At 40.5% G+C, this 22,075-nt stretch overlaps 2 protein-coding genes and 1 long non-coding RNA gene across 14 annotated transcripts in view; 1 reads left to right on the top strand and 2 right to left on the bottom strand.

Moving 5' to 3' along the window:
* The window catches only part of ADD1 (adducin 1), a 62,532-nt gene extending 61,192 nt beyond the window's left edge, over positions 1 to 1,340 (bottom strand). For 8 of the 9 annotated variants that reach the window (XM_053941612.1, XM_053941611.1, XM_053941610.1 and 5 more), the window contains exon 1: positions 132 to 215. The gene's annotated coding sequence lies outside the window, so the exon portion shown is untranslated. Of the gene's footprint in view, positions 1 to 131; positions 216 to 1,256 lie in introns of those variants that run through there. The other variant, XM_053941607.1, reaches the window with a different exon arrangement.
* Positions 1,341 to 1,500: 160 nt separating this feature from the next.
* On the top strand, positions 1,501 to 13,620 carry LOC128786776 (uncharacterized). The gene is made up of 3 exons (XR_008430469.1): positions 1,501 to 3,727; positions 6,361 to 6,465; positions 13,539 to 13,620. It is a non-coding gene; the product is annotated as an uncharacterized LOC128786776 (long non-coding RNA).
* SH3BP2 (SH3 domain binding protein 2) overlaps positions 7,900 to 22,075 on the bottom strand; it is a 36,619-nt gene continuing 22,443 nt past the window's right edge. For 3 of the 4 annotated variants that reach the window (XM_053940380.1, XM_053940382.1, XM_053940379.1), the window contains 12 exons: positions 19,308 to 19,447; positions 18,143 to 18,245; positions 16,353 to 16,470; positions 15,690 to 15,760; positions 15,237 to 15,325; positions 13,834 to 13,899; positions 12,777 to 13,275; positions 11,788 to 11,896; positions 11,415 to 11,470; positions 10,898 to 10,979; positions 10,628 to 10,687; positions 7,900 to 10,209 (listed from right to left, as the gene is read on the bottom strand). In XM_053940380.1, coding sequence (XP_053796355.1) covers positions 10,072 to 10,209; positions 10,628 to 10,687; positions 10,898 to 10,979; positions 11,415 to 11,470; positions 11,788 to 11,896; positions 12,777 to 13,275; positions 13,834 to 13,899; positions 15,237 to 15,325; positions 15,690 to 15,760; positions 16,353 to 16,470; positions 18,143 to 18,245; positions 19,308 to 19,446 — 1,530 coding nt within the window. In that variant the 5' untranslated portion in view covers position 19,447 and the 3' untranslated portion in view covers positions 7,900 to 10,071. Of the gene's footprint in view, positions 10,210 to 10,627; positions 10,688 to 10,897; positions 10,980 to 11,414; positions 11,471 to 11,787; positions 11,897 to 12,776; positions 13,276 to 13,833; positions 13,900 to 15,236; positions 15,326 to 15,689; positions 15,761 to 16,352; positions 16,471 to 18,142; positions 18,246 to 19,293; positions 19,448 to 22,075 lie in introns of those variants that run through there. The other variant, XM_053940383.1, reaches the window with a different exon arrangement.

Raw genomic sequence — 22,075 nt, forward strand, 5'->3', positions numbered from 1 at the left:
TCTATTAAAAAAAAAAAACAAACACCAAAAGACAGAATTTGTGGCAATTAAGGACTGAGAAGAATTCCACTGGCACATATAGTCACGTTACAAGAACCAGAGCTGTAAACAGCCTGTCTGCAGGGAGATACCTGTAGCTTTCAGCAGAGCACCGAGGAATTATCCAGCAGCAGTTGCAGTTTGAGAACTCATAAGCTCAAGGTAGACATGTTTTTCTGTATAAAACCGTAAGTTACAGTGCAAGAAAACTGAATACCTTTGGTTTACAATACTGTTGTGATCTACAGCAACTTTCCACAATGCAAAGAAGAAAACAAAACCAGCACTGAGCTTACACCACAGAGCTACAGCAGCATCTCACGAAAGATGTAAATGCAGTGCTATTCCTAGCCCCCATCTCGACACAGCCGTGGATATTTTTCCAGCTTGACTGGATTTTCCCCCTCCCTAATTGCTGGTTTTAACTAAAGCCAACGTAGATTAAGAATCAACCCTAAAAGCAGCACAGCGAGTGTGCAGCAATTACGTGCAGAAAGGCATGTGACATTTTGTATCAAAAGCAGAAACGTTAAAAGGTAGACACCCCTTCCAGCAGAGGAAACAAAACAACTGCCCGTCTGCTGCTGGTGCCCCGCCAATCCCCAACACCGCACACACACACATCCCAAATCCTCCTTCACTCCTACGTCCTCTGCGGACGATGACTTGGACTCTCCAAAGCCCGCATTTCGCTCCGCACAGTCCGCAGGTCACCTCTCGGCTGGAAGAAGGGGCAGGTGAAGCAGAAGGGCGGCGGGGGCAGCGCCGGCAGACGCAGCGCTTGGGTGCAATGGAGACTCCAACGCCGAGCGGCCGCTTCCTGCGGCGGCGGCGGCTGGAGCATCCCGGCGGGCACGGGATGGGCACGGCGTCTCCCGAGGCAGGGCTGGCAGCACCCTGCCCCCGCAGCTCAGCCCCGCCGCCCATCCCGGCCAGCACCCGCAGCCCCTCGTCCTGCCCCCAAGCCCGCCGCAGCCCCTCACCGCAGGCACCCTGCGCGCAGATGGTTTTCCCGCACACCCCGCCACGTTTTCCAGGCAGACACAGCCCCCTCCGCTCCCCTCCGGGCTTAACGAGCCGGTTCCAGTGTCTGCGCCCCAGCCTCTCCTTGCCGCCCCCTCCTCCCCTCCCCGCAGCGCCCGTCTCCCCCTCATAGCCCGCCCGCCGCTGGCTGCGCCCCTCAGCCTCCTCCGCACCGTCACCGCCGCGTCGCTCACCCGAGGACAGACGAGAACGGGCGAGAGCGAAGGGGCTGCCGCGGCCGGTCCCCTGATGAGGCTGTCGCTGTCTCGGTCCCCGCCTCCCGCAGCTCCCGCCGCCCCCTCAGGCACCGAGCGGCCCCCGCCCGACAGGGTGCGGCTTCCACAGCCCGCAAACCCAACAACGGCGCCGCCCATTGGCGGGAGGGTGCGCGCCCGACGAGTAAGCGGCTCTCCCATTGGCGGAGGGGAGCGGGGGGCGAGGGGCGGTGCGGCCGGGCCGCCCCTGGCGGGTCCCGCGGCTCCGGGAGCGCCGGGGGTCCCCGGGCGGCCGGGAACAGGCTGGGAAGAGCTTTCGGACACAGGGAAAGGGGTTCTTGTGGCGCTGGATCCCAGCGGAAAGGAGCGGCGCGGCGCCTGGGAAGCTTATCTTAGAGCGGGCCGGGAGATAGGCGCGGGCAGACATCGCTAATCGCCGAGGACGCGCTGCGATAAGGGCTCGTTATCGCGCTGCGGTGGCGGTGTCGATCGCTGTCAGCTCAGAGCAAGGCCAGGGCGATCCAGGAGGGCAGGACTCAGGCTAGAGACACCTGTCACAACCGAAGGAGTTTAATCAGCGGAATATCCTCCGGATGGGAAATGCCAGGCTGGCGAGAAGCCGCGCATTGTTTCGGGAAGTGTGCAGATACATCGTACAGCTTGTACAGAGCAGCCTGGCGAGAGCTTTCTAAAGCGCCTCCTCAGATCTCCTGAATCCTTCGGGGAGCTGTGTGGCTGGTATAACCCTCGGTTTGTTACAGTCACTGCAAGCACCAACTGTAAAGTTAACTTCTTCTTTTGTCTATTTTCTGTCCATTTGTACTATCGTTCTTGAATAATTTTAATTCTGCTGGTCTACACGTCTGCGTGTTGTATAGAATGCTGCCTGCCACGGCAGGCATGAAGACTTGGTAGTCTGGAAACAAGCTCTCAGAAACAGCAAACCCTTCTCCTCTGCTATCTACAACCCTCATCCCCAAGTTACCCATATGTAGGGAAGACTCCAGCGAGTGTGGATGGATTTCAGGATCCACAAATGCCTCCTGTGGAATATGGGAGGAATCTAGCCTGCTCCAACCATCTCCACCAGGGAAACACACTCCACTTACCTAAAAACAGGCAATAGAGATATGCATTAATTTGTCTGTGAATTCAGCCACCAAAAATGGTGGTTCAGGTGTCAAGAGATGACACAGAATGATTACCACACATCTGACAAGAAAGCCCTACTGGACATAGATCTGCCTAATCAAAACCATCCCACAGCTGGACATGTAATTACTAATGATTAGCAAATTGTGTCTGAACATTTTTTGTAAGAACTGTTTGACAGTTTAACATCATTTCACCTGCCTGGTGCTGAACTCTGTGGATGTGTAAACCCAGTGGATGTGTGTACCTACATGGCAGCATACTCTTGTCCCTGCTCTGCACCTGCAGGCTCCAGCCACCTGCCCCATGCAGTGTTTTCTCTTTGATTACTTGCCAAAATACTCCATCTTGGCACCTCTCTTCCTTTCTTTCCCTTTCTCACCAAGGCATTTAATTCACAGAGCTCTCTCTCTTGTCTCAGAAAGTAAATGTTCTAATCCATGTTAGAACTAACTCAGCAAAAAAAAAATACTGCTTTGTTTCAAAGTTAATGGGTTTCCTCTTCAGCTCAGTATGTGGCTCTAAAACCAGCAGTGGCAGGAAGGATGGGGATGTTGAGGGCAGCAGCAGTGCCCAGGGCTGGGGGAGGGCAGGGAAATCTCTTTCTCTGGCAGTGCTGGCTCAAAGTGTTTGTGGAACTGCAGGGTGCAGTGACAAGAGCAGCTTGAGCTGATCAAAGGATGCCTTTTATCAGCTCCTGTTGGCTCTTGTGCTGCTGGTGAGTGCTGTTCCTTTACCTTCCTCTTCTGCTGTCCTACTTTGTGACCTGCCCAAGGGCACAGGTTCCTACTGTCCCCTTCCAGCTTTCCACCTGCCCCTTGCATTATCTCCCATAAACATGAGGCCACTGTTTCACCTGACTAATCTGAAGGAAAAATTGGGAGGGGTGGTGGGGAGCAGCTTTCTGCTGAATCAACCAACTCCCTCCACAGGCTGAGACTGTGACACCTGATGAGTGACTGTGTTTATCTTCCCTGTTCAGTTTTTGACCTGCCCAGGTTCCTGACCTGCCTCTGCCCAGCTGCAGGAAGGGCAGTGCTGGTGCAATGGCACAGGCAGGGTTACATGGGCAGAAACTCAAGGGAGGGCTCATAAATACTGACACAGACTAAAGCTGTGTGCTCTGCTGCAAAAAAAAGAGAATCTCAAAAAGCACTTCTGCATTATTTAAGACATGAAGGACTTGTCTTTGTTAACTCTTACCAGCAGCAGGGTTTGCAGCATTACAGCTACAACAAAAGGAACAACGTGAACTACACTGTGTTTTTCAGCCTGCAGTATTTGATTCCTTCAAATAGGTGAGGTTCTGGGAAAATGACCAAGGTAAGCTTGTTACCAGTAGGCTTCCACTTGCCATTTGCACACATACTGGAGAATGGTTACTGGCTTTCAAATAATAGTTGTTCTCCTCAACAGGCTCCAGCAGCAGCAGCACTGGACTCAACTTACATCTCAGAGTCTCAAATCCAAGAGTCAATGTGAATGTATTTATTTACAAATTATTTTCATGTGGCTTTAGTAGATATCACAAAAATAGTACTGCACAATTGTTTTCATGGACCTGACCTCTTTACCTGGCATTAACACTTCTTGATGCTCAGGTAGCTTCTAGCTGCCTGAGAGAAGCACAGCACTAGGCTGATGTCCCACATCTGGTATTAGGACATTTATCTTTTCCTTTTTATGGGGTGCACTTATCCCACATAAGCAGTTCCAGTCAATTTTTTCCCTATAAACGGACTGATAGTAAGGTAGCAATAGGGTAGATCTTTCTCTCCTGACCTGCCAGAACTGTTCTGTCCTGACAGTCTGTTGACTGGGCAGGACTTTTTTGCCTACTGTCACCATCTGTCTTCATCTCACACAGACCTACTCCATTTCCCAGAAAAAGTTCTGGATCCTCCAAATATAACAATGCCAGTATGTGAAATCTCTGTTGCTTTTCCCATGGGCCTTCAGAAGGAGCGTCTTAGCAGCAAAACTTCCTTGTACCAGCAAAGTAAAAACCAGTCCCTGGCCAGTCATACCAGAGCTGGAGTGCTGGGAGGGTGTGTGGGGACAAACACAAGTTACCTGTACAAAATACCCCAAGAACAGCCCTCTGAGTGCTGTCTCTCTCCCTGGAACCCAGGACTCTGCTGGAAGTGGGACAAGGGAGCTTACACACATGCAGCATTATTACTGAAAAGCTCAGGAGGGATTTGTCTTTGAAATGATTGCATTTAAATGCCTTTCTCAAAGTTACGTAATGGGTTATCTTAATTTCAGCTGTGCATAACACCAGTAATATCTCATGGTTTATTTGTAGTATTACTTTTAAAGTTGGTCATTATATGAAACGTTATTTCTGAAGTACATGAATTCTTGTTCTTTAGAGGGAGCTCTTTTTTGAATTTTACTCATTTATGCAAGGAAGGGGAACTTTCCCGAGGGACTGAAAATATCATGTAGAAACAATTTTAATGTAGGTTCAATAGAAAGATTACATGGAGTAAAAAAGTGCATTCTGGTCTACTTTCATCTCTCTCCACAATCAAACAAAACCACATGTGAGGTGTGTTTGAGCTGGTAAAGAAAAATTAGGAGAACTGAAACAGCAGGTGGGCAAAAGGGCAGAGCAGCTGGAATAGGCCCATACTAAATGTTGCCCAATTTTATACAATCTTAATCTGAGAGGCCACTTTGGCTTTAAGTTTGAAAAATATTGACTTTATGCTCAGGGGACATGGGGAAGAGTGAGATAAAATGTAAATGGAGCTACATGGTTCAAGCTGGTTAACAGCACTTGCAGTTAAACAGAACCAAAGGTGCAATGATTGCTTTACACAAAGGAACTCCAGCAACCAACATTCTCTTTTAATGTTGCAATATTCTTTGTGAAGGTTAGGGCTTGTTTTTCCAAAATGCTTTTCCGAGTAAAAGCAATTAATTTAATTGCAACATGTATGACTTCCTGAGTATCATCTGCCTTCTAGTTTTATGTTCACTGCTAGTTACTTCTACATGAATTCCAGTGTGACTAGAGCAGCTGAAAATGTTTTTAGCTGCTCTGTAATACCATCTTCATCCTTAATAGCAGGAGAAAGGAAAATGTCATTAAAAGAAGTTAGAACTTTTGAACTTTAGAACTACAAGCAGACTCAAGAGGGTAAAACAGAGAAAGGAAAAACATATCAGGGCAAGTTCAAACTAATGAGGAGGGCTGAGAAGCAAAAGAAAAGTATTTTAAGGTAGTTACTATTTTAATTATATACAGGAGAAAGTTAATTAATCTTGAGAGAAGATTTGTAATATTAGAATATCAAATTTTTAATTCCCTAAACTCACATTTAATTTTTAAATGGCACATTTTCAGCAGTACTCCCATGATTAGGGTGTGGCTGTAATTTTCTTGGAAAAATAAATCAGCATGAATGTTAGTACAGTGCAAATTAATGTAAATTAAAGCACAACATAATCAATGAAGCCTAAAACAGACAGCTTGTGAAGCCACAGCTGGAGCACCTTTCCATAATAAAACCCTTTAATAACTTTCCATGGGACAGACTCTCCTGTTTTCTGTGCTGCTCTGGTGTCATCACTGGCCTTCAGTACAGGTGCAAAACTCCAGCCATGCAAAAGGCTGTCCAGGCCAGAATTTCAGTGCACATCAGCCAGTCCAAGAACCAGCTTTTCCCTTGTTTTATATATCCAGCCATCTAATCCTACAAATGGTTTTTATCACTGTCATTTTGTGCAATCCAACTCCAGGAGAGATACATGTGAGTAAAATTACATTAAAAGTGATTCTTTGATGTCTCCAAGATTACAGGCCTCTCAGGACCACATCATCAGCCTGAGAGGCTGAATTCCCACTTCCTGGGAACTAGATACTGTAAGGAGGAAGGTACAAGTGAGGGACACTAATGACCACCCTGTAATTACAATACAGGAATGGGAACCCTGAAGGAATAGATTTGGAGGTGGCTGTGCTACAAGCTTTACTCCATACCTGAAGCCTACTGAACATAATCACTTCAGCCCATCCAGTTTTGAAGTAAGTTCAAATGATCTCCATCTAGAAGTTCTAGCATTGTTTGGTATTTGATATTTTGGTACTTTAAGTATAGTAAAAGGACTATAAGCTCTCCCACAGGGATCTGTAATTATGGGTATTTCAAGCACTCCCACTGTTAGGAAAAAAACCCTCCTTGACTTCAAGGAGGTGAGTATTTCATAAGATGGAAACTATTGCAACATTTGCTTGCTGCTAGGTGAAGTATTTAATGTTCAGAACAGCTGCCTAATGTTTCACGATGTGCATAAGTTTAGGTGGTGCTCAGATGTCCACTATGTAAATTCTACCTCAAAGTGTATCTTAAGAATAATCTAAACACAGAAAGATTAATTTATCTCTTTGTTCTTTAGGTTAGAAGTCATTCAGATGAGCAATTCTGCCAAACAATATTGCTACTTATTTGAGACAAATGAGCCAAAAGAGTCTTAAGTTTCAAAGACCTAGCCTATTAAGTTTCCACTTGAAGTTAGCTTTGATCTCTAGCTTCTATCTGAAGTCACTTAAGATTGATTTGTCCCAAATGACTTCCACACTCATGCTCAGCTGCTGGATTCCTGTTGTGTGGATCCCTGTGTGGAACAGGCTGACCAGCAGATGTCCCCAAATTCTATATAATCACGCTTTCAGCTCCCAAAATCTTCAACACCCTTTTGCACATTCCAAAGGATGAAGCCGCTTGAGGCCATAAATACTCTTGCTACTTATTCACATACTTGTGAAAACTGAAGTTCTGAGGTGGGCAAAGTTTGACTGCTGACACAAAGCACCTCTATTGTTATAGAAAAATTGTTTGGATATTGGTTCACTTTTTATGATGTGCTGCCATTGATTGTCCCCTGTTTTATTTTCAAAAGCACACTAATTCTTTTTTTTTCCTAGAACAGCAATCCCCATCCAAATATGACCTGTAATACTTTTATCTGGAGGTTCAGTCACAGGAGGGAAGACTTTCCAAACTAGTATCAATGATTTTGACTTGGAAGTTACAAAACTCATGAACTACATTGTTTATGCGCATCAAATGCTGTTTTTACAATTCCCCACAAACTATTTTAAAGCTAAGGAGCTTGTAGGAGGTTGTAGACACAAAGACTGCTTTGTGGTGAAGGAATGAGGAGAGGCAGATTAGTGAGAAATAGAAGAGACATACTGAGCCATGCATTGTAGCTGTGTCTTTCCTCCCTACAAACACCAGAAACTCACCTGATTTGTTATAAAACAGACTAGACTAGTATGTAGGAGCAAGAGGAAGGAAGAGTCTAAATGATTGCAGATTTGTTTAGAACATGAAGATTTGCTTCTTAGGGGCACAGAAAATTAATTCCTCTAACTCCACTATTAGAAGAACACAGATAGGAACAAAAGCATTGGAACCCACCCCTGTGAAATGAAAGACAACTGCAGAAAATGAAGTGGACTGGCATTGAAAGTTTATCCATTTCAGAAATCTATAAATTTAGATACAAAAGGGAATTACACAAAAATTTACATATTTGCAACTCTCATATTACACAGGTAAAGAGCATGTTATGGTTTAAATTGATGCTTACAATTTAAAAATCTTCTGAGTTGAGCACACAATCAAATATCTGAATAGGGCCCCCAAAGAGACCATACTATAAATATGATTGTTATGACACAATGAAGTCAATTATTCCCAGACAGAGAAAATCTTACTCTGTAGACATTTGTGAATATTGCAAGAGACTTGAACTTCCTCTGATATACATAAAACTATTTGCCAAAAAAAGTTTTTTAAATGCTGTCTTGGCTGAACCTTCTTTCGAGAGGATTAATGCCAGGGTAGTGCATCACAGGGACACTAATTTAAAATAAAAGGAATTAGACCTAAAATATCCAACATTCAATAGAATCTGAATTTTGAGTACTTCACATTCTTTACACACATAAGCCCTATTACTGCAGGAACAGAGATCAAAAGACTGATGTTGTGTATGTCTGTGTCTCTTGAAAAAGATGGAGGCAGAATTTCCTGCCTCAATTCCTGTGTATGATCCTCATATTCCATCTGATTAGTAAGGAAAATTCCGTAGGGACTAAATCCTGGTTTATTGTTCTCATAAAAAGAAAATTATTATTCTGTAATAGTTTGATTATGATTTTAAAGTTGTGACCATCTAACAAAATTAAAATGGGCATATATAAACTTTGAAAAGGTAACAGAAAAAAAAGTTTATCAGTCTGAATAGAAATTCAGACTGATAAAAAACTAGATACCTTCTCCTGTTTCAGGAGTGATAGAATTATTTACTAATGTTACAAGTATTGTAAACTTATTATTAGAGTATGAGACCATTATGATATTATTTTTGTATCAACAGAATTACTTAAGAGGTTATTAAAATTAATTTATCCTCCATATTAAAATTCAGGAATAGAGTAATTTTGGCATACATATCAAGCCCTTGGATTTAGGATACCTGTCCCCAAAATATTAGGGAACAAATGTTAAAAGCTCCCTGGTAATGTCTATCACTGACAATAGATTAAAGAAAGATTTTTGTTTTGCATGCAACTACAAACTGAGTAGAAATTTTAATGATAAAATAAGTCTTGGTAGCAGACTAGGGTAGTGTGTTTTGCCCTAGAACAGAAAAGAATGCAGCTGGCTGACAACAAAGTGTGACCACAAAGATTTTTGGATTGATAGTAGCATCGAAATCATGGTTTCAGGTGGTTTTTTGTGCTTTGTTTTAAAGAAACTTTGACTATGGCAACATGAGATAAAACTGCTAGTTGCAATTTGAAACATTCAAATGGCCTTCCCTTCCCCCAAAATCTGAAGCAGACCTTTCTTTTTTCTCATACCCTTTAAAAATACCAGTGGCATGAACCCTTCCAGTTCAGAACTAGGTAATGGGGCTCCCATGAAAGCCAAATCAATATTGTTCCACACTCCTCTGAAGTGCATGTCATTAAGCAGTATGTGGGATGCCACACCCATATCAGCCAGATAGTACCTGATAGAGATTACTGTACTCAGAAGGTACAAGGGTATAAGAGGTGGCTTAAAAAAAAAGCCTCATTTCCTGATCATCTTTACCTATAGTAAATAAAATAATTTGCACAGAAATCTTCATTATGTACACATCAACTATACAAGTAATACAAAATACCTCAGTTGAGCACCAATGCTGACTTTAGGAATAGTACCTCCAAGTCAGAGTATTAGTATTCCCTGTCACAAATAAATTCTGACATACTTTCAGAAGTGTCCATTTTCTAGATCAGTTGTATTCAGATCACTTCTCTGTTCACGTTCATCTTCGACATTCCAAGGAGATTAGTAATAGCAGCAGTTTTATAAAAGGTGTGGGTATCCTGGACAGCTTTCACAGCATAATCAGTTCAGATCTTTGTAAAAAAAAAAAAAATACCATAAAATCCACTGATCTGGACTCTAAGGTTTTACCAGAAGTTCATTAAATGGAATTTATATAACAATTTATGTGGGAATAAAAGGTGGCAACAGACAGTTTGTGTGTGCAAACAGCAGGATGTCCAACAGTGGCAGGAGTCCTGTCCTCAGGGGCAGCAGGGTGTCAGTGAGCCATGGTTGTCCTGTCACCTTGGCTTAGAGTAACCATAAGGACACCTGAGAATCAGGCTGTCATGACTGGGTAAGACATGAGTGCTGTAGTATTCCACCAAACTTCCCATGTTCAAAAATAGGATGTCTGAATCCAGGTAAAACTTGCCGTCCTGTTGTAGAACAAAAACATATGTAACCATTGACAGTAATGTTTCCAGCTCAATGTCTAAAGGAAAAAGGGCCAGAACATCATTATCATTGGAACTAAGTTCTTTCAAATACACTGTTCCTTTGCAAACTAGTCAGTCATACAAATAAGTCCAAATTAAACTCAGGAATTTAGTAGGATTTGACTAGAGCTGAAATTTATGATGATACATGATACAGCAATTAGAAAGCCCAGATCTGAGTACTTGAACTTTTATCCTAGGCAAGATATTTGTAAATCAGCTGAGTTTTACTGTCAGGGTGGGAACAAATTTAAACTTTAACTTGTTAGTTCTGCTATTTACCTTTTATTTATGCACATTCATTATATACACAGAGACATATGTAATCTAAAGATGCATATGTAGTGCAGCTACTGACCTTTTCAAAGATTCTGTAGTTTCTCACTTTTCCTGCAGGTTCATCCCATACAACCAATACCTTCAAGAAGAAAAATGCAATGTATTCAGTCTATGCTACCAGCCCAAAATTTTTTTTTATAATCACTGACACTACGATAGGGATTCTCTCATATTTGCTTGCTTTAAGAAAAGACCACATCTAAATTGTTAAGTACTTTAACACATGTAAAATGCAGTATGTCTCAATCAAGAAGTTCTTTGGGGATTAGACTCAGAAATTGCAATTTACCTTTCCAGGCTTAGTAGATGAGTTCCTAATACAGTACAATCCATTTTGTGGTTGTCCTTGTGGGCTACTAGCTTTAAATATCCTAAAGAGAATAAGCAATAACATATATTACAATTACTCATGTACATGTTATTAGTACTCAGATAAATCAAATACCTACAGTCTTAAAATTCTCAATACAAATATCTGGTGTGGGTGTAATAATTCCTAGTAGAGCATAGCTGAAAGCAAGTCACTGTTCTAGCACCTGAACCAGCAATGCAGCACAGATCATCTGGCTCTCTGGTCCCATCCAGCATCCTGGCAAAACAACCTCCTCCAGATGGAGCCAAATCACATTCCATTCTCATCTGTCAATTCATATATGAGCACTGAACTAACTTCTCTAGAAAGTGATTTGCATATTAAACATTTTAGTGCATGCTTTAAACACAAGTTATCAGAATTATCTTTGGACTACGGTTCAGTACAGGTTTTTGTAGGACTTCTAAGGAACTATTGTAAAATCACATTTTACCTTTCAACTTCGAAGGATTCAGAGGTATTAAGAAATATTGAAACAGGCAGCCCAACCTGTAAAAAATATAAAGAAAATAAATCACCATTAAGTCAATGAAAACTCAAAACCCTGGCAACTTGTTATGCAAATAAGCTATGGTCATAATCTAAAATAATTAATGGTGATTTTCACCTTTATATCCAATCTTAAACTCTGTAACTTATCAAGGCATTCACTAAAGCTCAAAAAAGAAATGAAAAAAAAATTACACAGCACTGTGTTTTCAGAAAGCTACTCTTCTCCTGAAATAATGCACTTAAAATGTTCCCAAAGATATACATAACCAAGGAAAAATATATTCTTTTAGAATGGATAGTCTGCTTCATCTTACTTTTTCATAATCATCATCAGAGTCATCATCAGGTTGGCTTGGCTTAGAGGGTAGTGCTGGTTTTTCAAACGAAAAACTTCTAAAACTCTGTCCATCTGGTGGTGATCTCCTGGCAGAAACAGAATGAGAACTGAAGGATATCTTATCAGGAAAGCAGAACAAATATACACAAAACACTGGAGGAATAATAAAACTAGAACTGAAGTTTCAGTTTAGCCCCCAAATCATGGAATCCTAGAATGGTTTAGGCTGGAAAGGACCTTAAAGACCATCTCATTCCAACCCTCCTGCCATGGAGAGGGATACCTTTCACTAGACCAGGTTGCTTGGAGCTCCATCCAACGTGTCCCTTCCAGGGATGGGGCCTCCACAGTTATGTGTCAGTCTGTGCTGGTGCCTCACCATCCTCCCAGTAAATAATTTATTCCCAATATTTAATCTGAACCTACACCTCCCCTCTTTCAGTTAAACCCATTCCCCCTTGCCCTAGCACTCCATGCCCATGTCAAAAGTCCCTCTCCAGCTCTTTTGTAGCTCTTTTAGGTACTGGAAGGTGTTCTAAGGGTCTCCACAGAGCATTCTCTTCTCCAGGCTGAACAGTCCCAACTCTGTCAGCCTGTCCTCTTAGGAGAGGTGCTCCAGCCCTCAGATCAACTCAGTGGCCTCCTCTGGACCAGTTTCAACAGTCTTTCTTGTTTTGGGGACCCCAGAGCTGGAGGCAGTAATTGCAGATTAATTTAGATAATCACAGATTAATTTGGGTAAGGAGAGACTTCTAGAGATCATTTAGTCCAAGCTCCTGCACAAAACAGGTCCAACCAGACCAGCTAGATTCACTGCAGATTTTCAAATAACAGGCAAAAAAAGCACAACACAGAGAGGGATGGTGCAGGGAAGGGACATAGATGTTGGTATGAGCTTGAGTATGCCTAAACTTGTTAACTGATAGGTGACTGAAAAACAACAGTGCATTGTGTTTTCATACTTACTGTAACTGGGGACATAAAGATTTCTCTGTTCTGGGCTTGACTGCAGGGGGCTGGTGGCTTGGCACAGGTGGCTTTGGGAGCACTGGTGGCACAAACGGTCCAGGTTTACCATGTTCCCTTGGCACTTTGGGCTCTGCTAGCTTTTCAGCAAGCTGTGACAACTTGGGTTTATTGCCTGGCAGAGGAGGAGGAGTCCGTGGGGAAAGGTTTAAGCTTTTTAGCTTCTCACATGCTTCTGGAGGAGCAAGGACTTGGGCTGGAGGCAGAGGCTCTGGAGGCAGCGGGTGAGACTCTTTGCCACTTGCAGGCTTTTTGAACACAGGTAAAGGGGGCACAGGGGGTGGCTCTAGTTTGATTTCCGGTAAGCTCCTCTTAGGAGGTGGTGGTGGTATTGGTGCAGTTGGTTTGCCAGAGTAGGAATGTGCCCTTGCTTCTGAGTAGGGAGATTTCCTGACGTGAGGAACGGGCGGAGGTGGGTACGCAGGGGGCAGGACCATATCTGCAGAGAGAAAACCAAAAAACGTGACACACTGAGGGGGAATACAGTATATCATCAAACAACACTGCTCAAATCAATTTTCTATGTGTCTAAGATATTTCACTGACATCGGGTCTGATAGTGCTCAACATGCTGGCTAAGCATTTAACTTTCAGCACAATTCTGAAAATTATAAATAATAAACTCCTGCTATTTTTCTTCAGGCATGGCTTATGATGGCTTAGTAAAGTCTTTTCACTTTGTATCTGTTTTTTCCTTAAAAGCATTACTGCTGCTCCGGACTGATGATCAGATACAGGTCATTCCAGGCAGGAGGCTCCAAGAAAACACACCCCTAAAGGCATGTAGTGCTTTCTGTAAATGGTTACTGCTGTTATTACAAACTCCTGACCCTAAATACCTCTCAAGATTAGATACCTCTGCATTGCTTCAATTATTTTGCCAGCTGGAATAGTAATGACTAATACAAAATAATAACCTGGCATTCCACAGGAATATTGCCTCCACTGGGGGCCTTTCACGGGGCCTTTTGTGAGGGGAATCAAAGAAATCACATACCATCTTTCACTATGTCAGAAGTATCCGGCTGCAAATAAGACTCATCCTCTTCCTCTTGGTCATAATCTGCACATTAAAATCAGTGTGTTAGACTCTGATAAATACTCTTGGAACCTAGGAAACTTAAGAAAGACTATCAAGTACTTAGGGCTCCTTAAAACAGATATTTTCAGGTATTTTTTCTAAAGAGGTGAAAAAAATTAATAGTTTTGATCCACCTTTCTGCCATCTAGGTGTTTCCCTAAATTTTTATGTCAATTAAAAAAGCCATCTCTTGTAACAGAGGCAGATCAAGTATACTGCACATTAATTTTTTTTTTCAAGTTACAAGTTAAAACAATTATTTTTTGGTGACACTTGCTAATGTTCCAGCCTTCCTGAGACAAGTTCAAATCAGCTGCAGAGAGACAACTACATGGACTACATGGATACCTTGACAAAAGCACTCGGGGAAAAAACATAACCCCCAAAATTTAACCCTATCACAGAAAAATTTATGATTTTACAATAGGGAAGATTAAACAAGCTTCGTGACCTACAAAACAATTTTAATTCTTTTGCCTTGCTCTGGCAACAACAACAAAAAAAGGCATCAGAACAAACAGCTTAAGTGGTTTTAATGCTGCCTTTAACTGTAAATCAGAATAGCCAAGCTACAAAAAACATGTTACTTCTAGGCAGTAATTTCTCATCATTAATTATAAGAGGAGCCTGAAGGACAATATGCAGAGGAATGCCCTAAAAAAGGCTAGAATATCTGATAAAAATCAGTTATTCTAATTTTCCTAATTTAAACTCCTACCAGGCCTCTGATCATCATTCATCTTGCATACAACCCTCCTCTCCCATAAAATGAGAAGGACTAAACTGCAACCCCACATGAAATGCTGATGAGTCTGTTCTCCTCTGCTTGCAGCAATGGAACCGGATTTCCTGACAAGACCCATTCCTGCAGGAATTTCCTTTCAGGAAATGAGAGGACTTACTCCCATCAACATTGCCCTTAGAAATCTGAAAGGGCAGATGGGGAAAGGCTGAGAAAAGGATCCCTGCTGAACCTCAAGGCAAGGTTTCTCATGTTGGTTTTCACAAACATATTTCTTGACTAGGAACTCCATTGTTGAAATATGCTGTGAATGCCTCCCTGGCAGGCTTTCTGTCATATCCTCACTTTTAATTAACCTCCTTAAGGGATCTGAAATTCTTTAGTTTATTTGTACCAACAGTTAATGGCACAGAATACCTGTGGCTGATTTAAAACTACAACAGAGACACACCTTGTAAAAAAACACCAGTTACAAATTGGATCAGTTTACTTAAGCTATGGGAATAATTCCTGCAGAATTCAGACGAAATAAATAAGCAACAAAGAAGCCTCATTTATCAGTGTCTGAATTTGTCACCTTCATTATCTGCTGAATGGTGGGAATACTTGATGTCAATGGGACGTTCTACTGAGCCATAGAAACTGTCTGCATCAGAACCAGAGTCACTGCAAAAGAAAAGACAGAGTTACTTCTGTTTAGCAGGACTGCAGCACTGGAAAGGAATGCTGGAAAAGCAGAAGCAATCTGTTCCTATTTCCCAGTTAACAGTCAGATATGTTGATGCTGTCTTTTAACAGATTTCTTTTCTTTTACACAAAGCTGACATTGAAAGTGCTTTTTGTTTAAAGATGTGGGTTTTTCTTCATATTCTTTAAAATATAAATTGGCAAGGGATTTTCTTCTTGGGTCTTACTGTGTCTGTTCTTATTTAACAGGAAGTTACTTGTAGGTGTAAAAAAGCCTAAAACACCACTGTAAAGAGCTAGTGCAAAAGGAAGAAAAATGCCAATAAAGAATAAGGGTTTATACCTAAATTCTGTTATTATTTCTTTCTTCTCATGGTAGTGACCAATTTCCCTTCTCAAGGATAGCATCCAATTCTAAACAAAAATAAAAATACAACATCCAACACATCAATTTTTCAATCATTAAATACAGATGTATCTTGTCCTCTGTAAGATCAGAGTAACTGTGCAGGGAACATACATTGAAATAGTATTTATCCATTACTTTTTTATTGAAAAGACTCAGCAGTCTAATGTTTTGACTACCTAAAATGCTGCAGGAACCTACTGAAGTATTAAATTTTCAGTTTGCAAATTTCAGGCTGTTATTCCTAAAACCAGATATATATTTTCAGAGTATGTTTACGGGTGAGAGATTTCACTGAACAGTTTACAGAATTTATCAAAAGCTTAATGTATCATCACTTTTTCCTTGGCGAAAAATAAATACAGAATATTTATGAAATATGGAGAAACCCATGCCATCTAGTATGTCACAGCCATTCCCTAAATTACAAGTTGAATTAACACTAACTTAATAGTTAAAACTTCGGACATGATTTTCAGAGGAGCCCAAAGAACTAGGTATACAAATTTCAGCTGCATTTCCAGTTCATTTAGATTTTAGGGAAGTCCAAGATTCGCTTTTTGCTTCAAGGAAAATACTATTGCAAAAGAAGAAAGTTACCTTTCTTTCATCTTCAGAAGAAGCTGAAAAAAACCACGTCCTATGCTTCTTGCTTATGTGAACTAACTTGAAAGGAAACACATTGCTTGATGTTGTCTCCTCAGCTGCCCTCATAACCCTGAGAAACAGAACAACCAATACAGAAACACCTTAATCTATAGTTAATGTTAATAGTTAATCTATAGTTAATGTTGCTATGTGAGTCATGAAGACTGACAGAAAGCAGTTTCACTGGCCAGTTTTGCCTTATGGAAAATATCTCCAAGCCCAGAAAATCACCACAGAAATCCCCATGTGTGCATTTGCAGTACTTCTCCATTATTGTGGTAGAAGGGACAATGCAAAAGGAAAAGCACTTGTCAATCCAGCAGCCAGACCTTTACAAACATCTGCTTTGACCTGTTCAAGAGTTAATGAATCACATTCATTCATAAGCATCACATACTGCAAGAGGTACTCAGGGTGCTTGTGGCCCTTATTTCAAGAAGTCACTATTTCAGAAGAGAAATTAAAACACGTTTCCCATTAAAATAAGGAAAAACTAATAATAAAAGCAAACTTAATTTTTACAAGTTTCCCATATAAACACTTACTTGCACATTTTTTATTATTTTAAAGCAAGCATAACTTAACCACTTTCTTTTTTGTGTGTGTAAGGAATTTCTTCATTTGGAGCTCCTGGGAGGAAAAAAATAAATCTAAAAACCCCTTATGCAACTACTCAATCTAGCAATTCTTTCAGTTCAAATTCTTTTTCAATAATGTTTGTCTGTGCCTTATACTAATCAAGACCTGGCCCCTATTCCAACCAAGGTCTCTACAAGGTTGCTAGAATGAAGATACAAAAAAAGGAATGAACAGTCTCGAGCATTTACAGATGCACATTTCCATGGTATTGTTCACATTCATGTGGATAGCAGAAGCTGGTGTCATGACAAAATTACACTGTGGGTTTCTTCTACAAATTAATCTTGAATTTTTAACTAGCTACAATGTTTACAAATGCATTCCCTTAAAAATATGCCATTGTTGTGCTCTGTTAGAAAAGCTCTCATAATTTAAGAAAAGTCTGAGAACATTATACAAGATATACATGTACAAGTACCATAAAATTACAGTGGTTAGGATCAATACAACAATATTTCTCTACATTTTCTCTTTCTCATTAAACCATTCTTAGCATCAATTTCAAGAGCAATTCCCTAAAGTTCAGTTGGACTTGTATCAGTAGGCCTTGTACTTTTGCTGCATTCAGATTCTGACAATACTGGCTAACTTGAATGCCACATATTTCTGTCTTCAACTTGCAAAATAAATATTAAGATTAAAAATGTGTAGTGAAATGAGTCAGATACTCTGCACATGCATTCTCTTATTTAGCACTATGTAGGTGATACAGTTTCATCACTAACTACAGTTGCTGAACTAGGAACTCCATAAATTTTCTCTTCTGATTCCTTTCTGGTCATTAGAGAACAAAGATGGTCTGTCTGAAAGAATTCACATCTATCTACATGTGCAGTCTGCATTAATCAGTAACAGGGGCAAGGCCATTGCAATTCAAAAAGCTTTACTGGTTAAATTACAGAAAAGGAAGGCTATCCACTCGCTGAGCACAGGAAATGTCATATATACAGTTTGAAAGGAATATTCCATTGCTTGGAATCTGAGATCAATGCTTAAACCAAACAACAGATGTAGCTGTGTTGAACTTTATAAGAAATGAAACCCATAGCCCTTAGCATTAAGTAAAGGGAGCTTGGGTGTTTAACAACTTCCTTGGCACTTACCTGTTGTAACCTTTCAAAGAAAATGCACCCTGGGGAGATGCAGATGTGCTGCTCTTAAAATAGTACATACATCCCTCGTGGATAATAACAAATCTCAGTGGCCCTGAAAAGATAAAAAGTGATCAAAATATAAATCCAAGGGCACCAGAACAACTAGAACCTCTTAGCATGTGTAGAATTATTGTTTAAGATATTAATAATCATACGAATCACTGTAAATGAGCACAAACTCGTTAAGTGGCAGCTCATTGATGGTCAGTCACACAGTCAAGCTGTCCAATTGCAGAGTTTCAGGACTAAGAGTAATATTGGATTCCCTCACTTGAGAGGCAGCTGATCTGAAAACTTCAAAAGAAGCCTCAGAGACTGCAGGCCTGACCACCACCTGTGCTCCTTTATTAGTGGAATAAGCAATAGCAGCAAGGCAGCCACAGGATACAAACACATATTTACATCCATCCCCCAACCATTATCTCCCTCTCTTCTTTCACCTCAAGTACCTAATCCTGCCAATAAAACGATGTCCCGCTTTCTTTTTTTGAAAGAGGCCAAGGCCCCTTCCTTTATCAAAGGCAGTAATCTTTGTCCTTAACCATATAAGTATAGTTTCAGTAAAAACAGGGATACCAAATGAAAAGTATATAAATAAAACCAAAATATGAACTTTGTCCCATGTAAGTAGACACTGATTTCAGAATAAATTACTATTATTAAGTACAGCCCAATGTTGGCAGGGAGAAAATTTCCATTTCACAACAGCAGTAGGAGATGGGGATATTTTTTCCAGTACAGAATAACCAACTGGAAAAAAAAAAAAAAAAAAAAAAAGCCGAGTACTGTTTTCTTTCAGAAAAGAGTATTTGAAATTGATACATATCCTGGGAATCTGTTTGTCTTGAAAATCTTCCTTGTGAAGGACTTGACAAGAGAACTAAACAAGCAAAATAAAATCAACCACAACATATATTATTGAAAAATTAAAGTTGCAAAACAATTAAAGGAAAAATCTTTCAATATGAGTCTTTCATACATATATTCCAGTAAAATTGTATTCCAATACAAAGTGGAAAAGCAGCTTCAACAGTCTGCTAACACGAGAGCTGTTACTGGGCCCAGAGGCAAGCATTTAAAACATTTAATTTAGTTAATACCTCATTCAACTTACACTTCAGGATCTGCAGCTGGGTGCCTCCTTTTTTATGAAGATACCCTGACTTGGTGACTCCTCCAGGCATTGTCAGAAGGTTTTGTGCTCCAATTGCCTTCATTGGGACTGGCCAGACCTGCTCCTGCGAGGCCATCATTCTGCAATTTAGAATAATTAAAAACAGTTTAAAACTCAGATTTATTTTAAGAAATGAGTACTGAGAAGCAAAGCTTGTTTCCTTAAACAAGCTTTCCAAACAACTAATGTGGTTCAGCACTCAAGAATGTAACAGAGACAGGGTGTTCAAAGATTCCAGGAACTTTGTAATGTATAAAAAAAACGTGGTGCAAAAAGCCCCGATTTATTTTTATACAGCTCTCAAAAGTGATTGACAGTTGTTGAAACAAAGGAAAAGTGCTTAGTAAATGTTACTTAAGTATTTATGTTTTAAAAATACTCCAGGTAACACTGCAAGACTGAATCAGGCAGGTGACTGGAAATAAAATTGGTTTCTTCTCCCAAGTGCTACATGACACACGTATATAGAGGAAAATGTCATTTTCTGTGCAACAAGGGAATCAAGTCAAGGTTTAGTAACTGCAGCATCCAATACTACTTACTCCTGATATTTATATGTTTTATTCTTTAATTCTTAATTCTTTAACTAAAAGAATTAGTCTATCATCTCATATTGTGTTACATGTGACAGCACCCTGTGCAAATGAAGTTCCTCTCAGATTTCTGCAGGCTTCCCTTTAATTTATATACCAATTATTTATGTAATGCTCCACCAAGCATCTCTTCAGTTAGCACTCTTTCTGCTGTCATCTTAAACCAAATAGATTCGTTTCTGAGGTAGTAACTTATTCTGATATGTCATTATGAGCCCTTTCTTTCTTCAACTACTAACAGAACTAGGCTAAAAATCCAACTGTGTCATGGAGAAAAGAAATCACAAATGGACAGAATGGGAATTTTGACCTAGACATAAAAGGATCTGTTACCATCAGGTGCAGGGCTAGAGACCTTTGCTGGTAAAAGGCAAACTAATGAAGTTCCAGTTAATTAGTTTCTGATAAAGGAATAATGGTTTAGAACTGAAAAGCTTTCAGTGCAGGACTGAAATTTAATGGATCTTGTTCATTTTTCCTTTTCCCAAAAGGGGCAATAAGGGAGGAAAATTGTGAGGCTCAGCACAGAATCCAAGAGCCTCAGCACAACACTCTATGCAAGCACTTGCCCCTCCAACCTAAAGTGGCTTTTTCCTTTCTGAAAAGAATAAGGAAGTGTTTCAGATTTGTTGAGGTGCAACAGCAAAGTACATATCCATTGTATGGGTTAGGAAAAACAGAAATGCAAGTCAATGGATCTTGCATTTAGGATGAGTTTAAGATTTAGATCTCTTTGCTGATGACACATGGGAGTGGCAATTCCTAGCAATTTCTACCAAGAGTGTTTAAACTAAGTTAAATTCTCTAGGCAGTCTAGAAGACTTAATCACAAAAACTAGGTTTTGGTCCTGAGTGTTATGAAGCAGATACAGCCAGAGCAGATAGGATCCAAGACCCTAAAAAGGCTCCCATGGCAGATACGTCAAGACACCATGGTATCCCAATTTTCCCCCAGGACCTCCCAAAGTCACCAAAAAGTAAGTTGCTTTTGTTCTACTCAGCTATATCCTTCCTTCTGCTGTTTCCTCCCTGTTCTTATTAAATGACTGAGATCTTTCCAAGATGAGTTATTTCCTCCTCCTCTTCCTTCACAACGAAATTTCTAGCAACAGCAATGTGTCCAGAAAGGGGCTACTCACATATTTTAAGCTTTTAAGAATAAAACTCAAAAAATAGTAGCAGAAGCTAACACTCCCCCTGCCCCCCTAAATCCTTAAAATTATTTCTCCGCATCTTACAGAAAAGTTGAAGTGAGGGAAATGGAGAGTTACCCAGCTGGCTGCTGATGCCAAACCACAGCAATACTACTAAGAGTGATTTCCTTGAAATAAGGATTGCAAAGGAAAGTCCTGTGCTTATTCTTTTAAGAATACACACATCAATGTTTAAACATTAGAACTTAAGTTACTTCAGTCTATTTCTAATTATGTTCAGAAAATAGACTAAGCAAAAATTAAACCTTTTCATTCAGACAAATACATTCTGATGCTACTTTTCCAATGTTAGTCTCAATGCCATCCAACAGTTTCAAGTTCATCTTTGGTCTTCCAATCCTCTGTACCTTTACCACAACGAACAGAAGAAGGACTGAAGCACCCAGTGCATTGTGTGAAACAGTTTCAGTGTTCTGTACATAGACTGAAAAACCTATCAGAAGAGGCAGAGTTAAATGTCTTAGAGAGGTTATCCAAAACAACCAGTAAGCTGAAATTTCTAGGAAGTCAAAGTTAAACACTGGCAATAGGTATATGCTACCCTAGGTAAATACAGAAAGCAGAAATATTTGTCCTGGTCATGTTTGCTTTTTATAGGGGAGTGCATGAGTCAGACTACTCACTACAGCATGTCTGGATAGGCATTTTCTCCTCTACCTGAAAAGCCAGATCTTAAGGCAGACAGGCAAGAAAAGAAAACAATGGAAGCAGAGGAGCAAGTAGGGGAAAAAAAAAAATCCATTTCTACAGTGAGCTGACTATGGGATTTACCTGACAGGAAAGGACAGCTGAGTATCAGGTACTGCTTCCCCTTTTCACAATCCTTTCTTATTTTTGGCTACTTACTATAAAACAGTCCTGAAAATAGAGACCAAAACGTGGAACTTCCCCAGCCCAGCTA

Source organism: Vidua chalybeata, chromosome 4 (assembly GCF_026979565.1).
Source record: "Vidua chalybeata isolate OUT-0048 chromosome 4, bVidCha1 merged haplotype, whole genome shotgun sequence".
Lineage (NCBI taxonomy): Eukaryota > Metazoa > Chordata > Aves > Passeriformes > Viduidae > Vidua > Vidua chalybeata.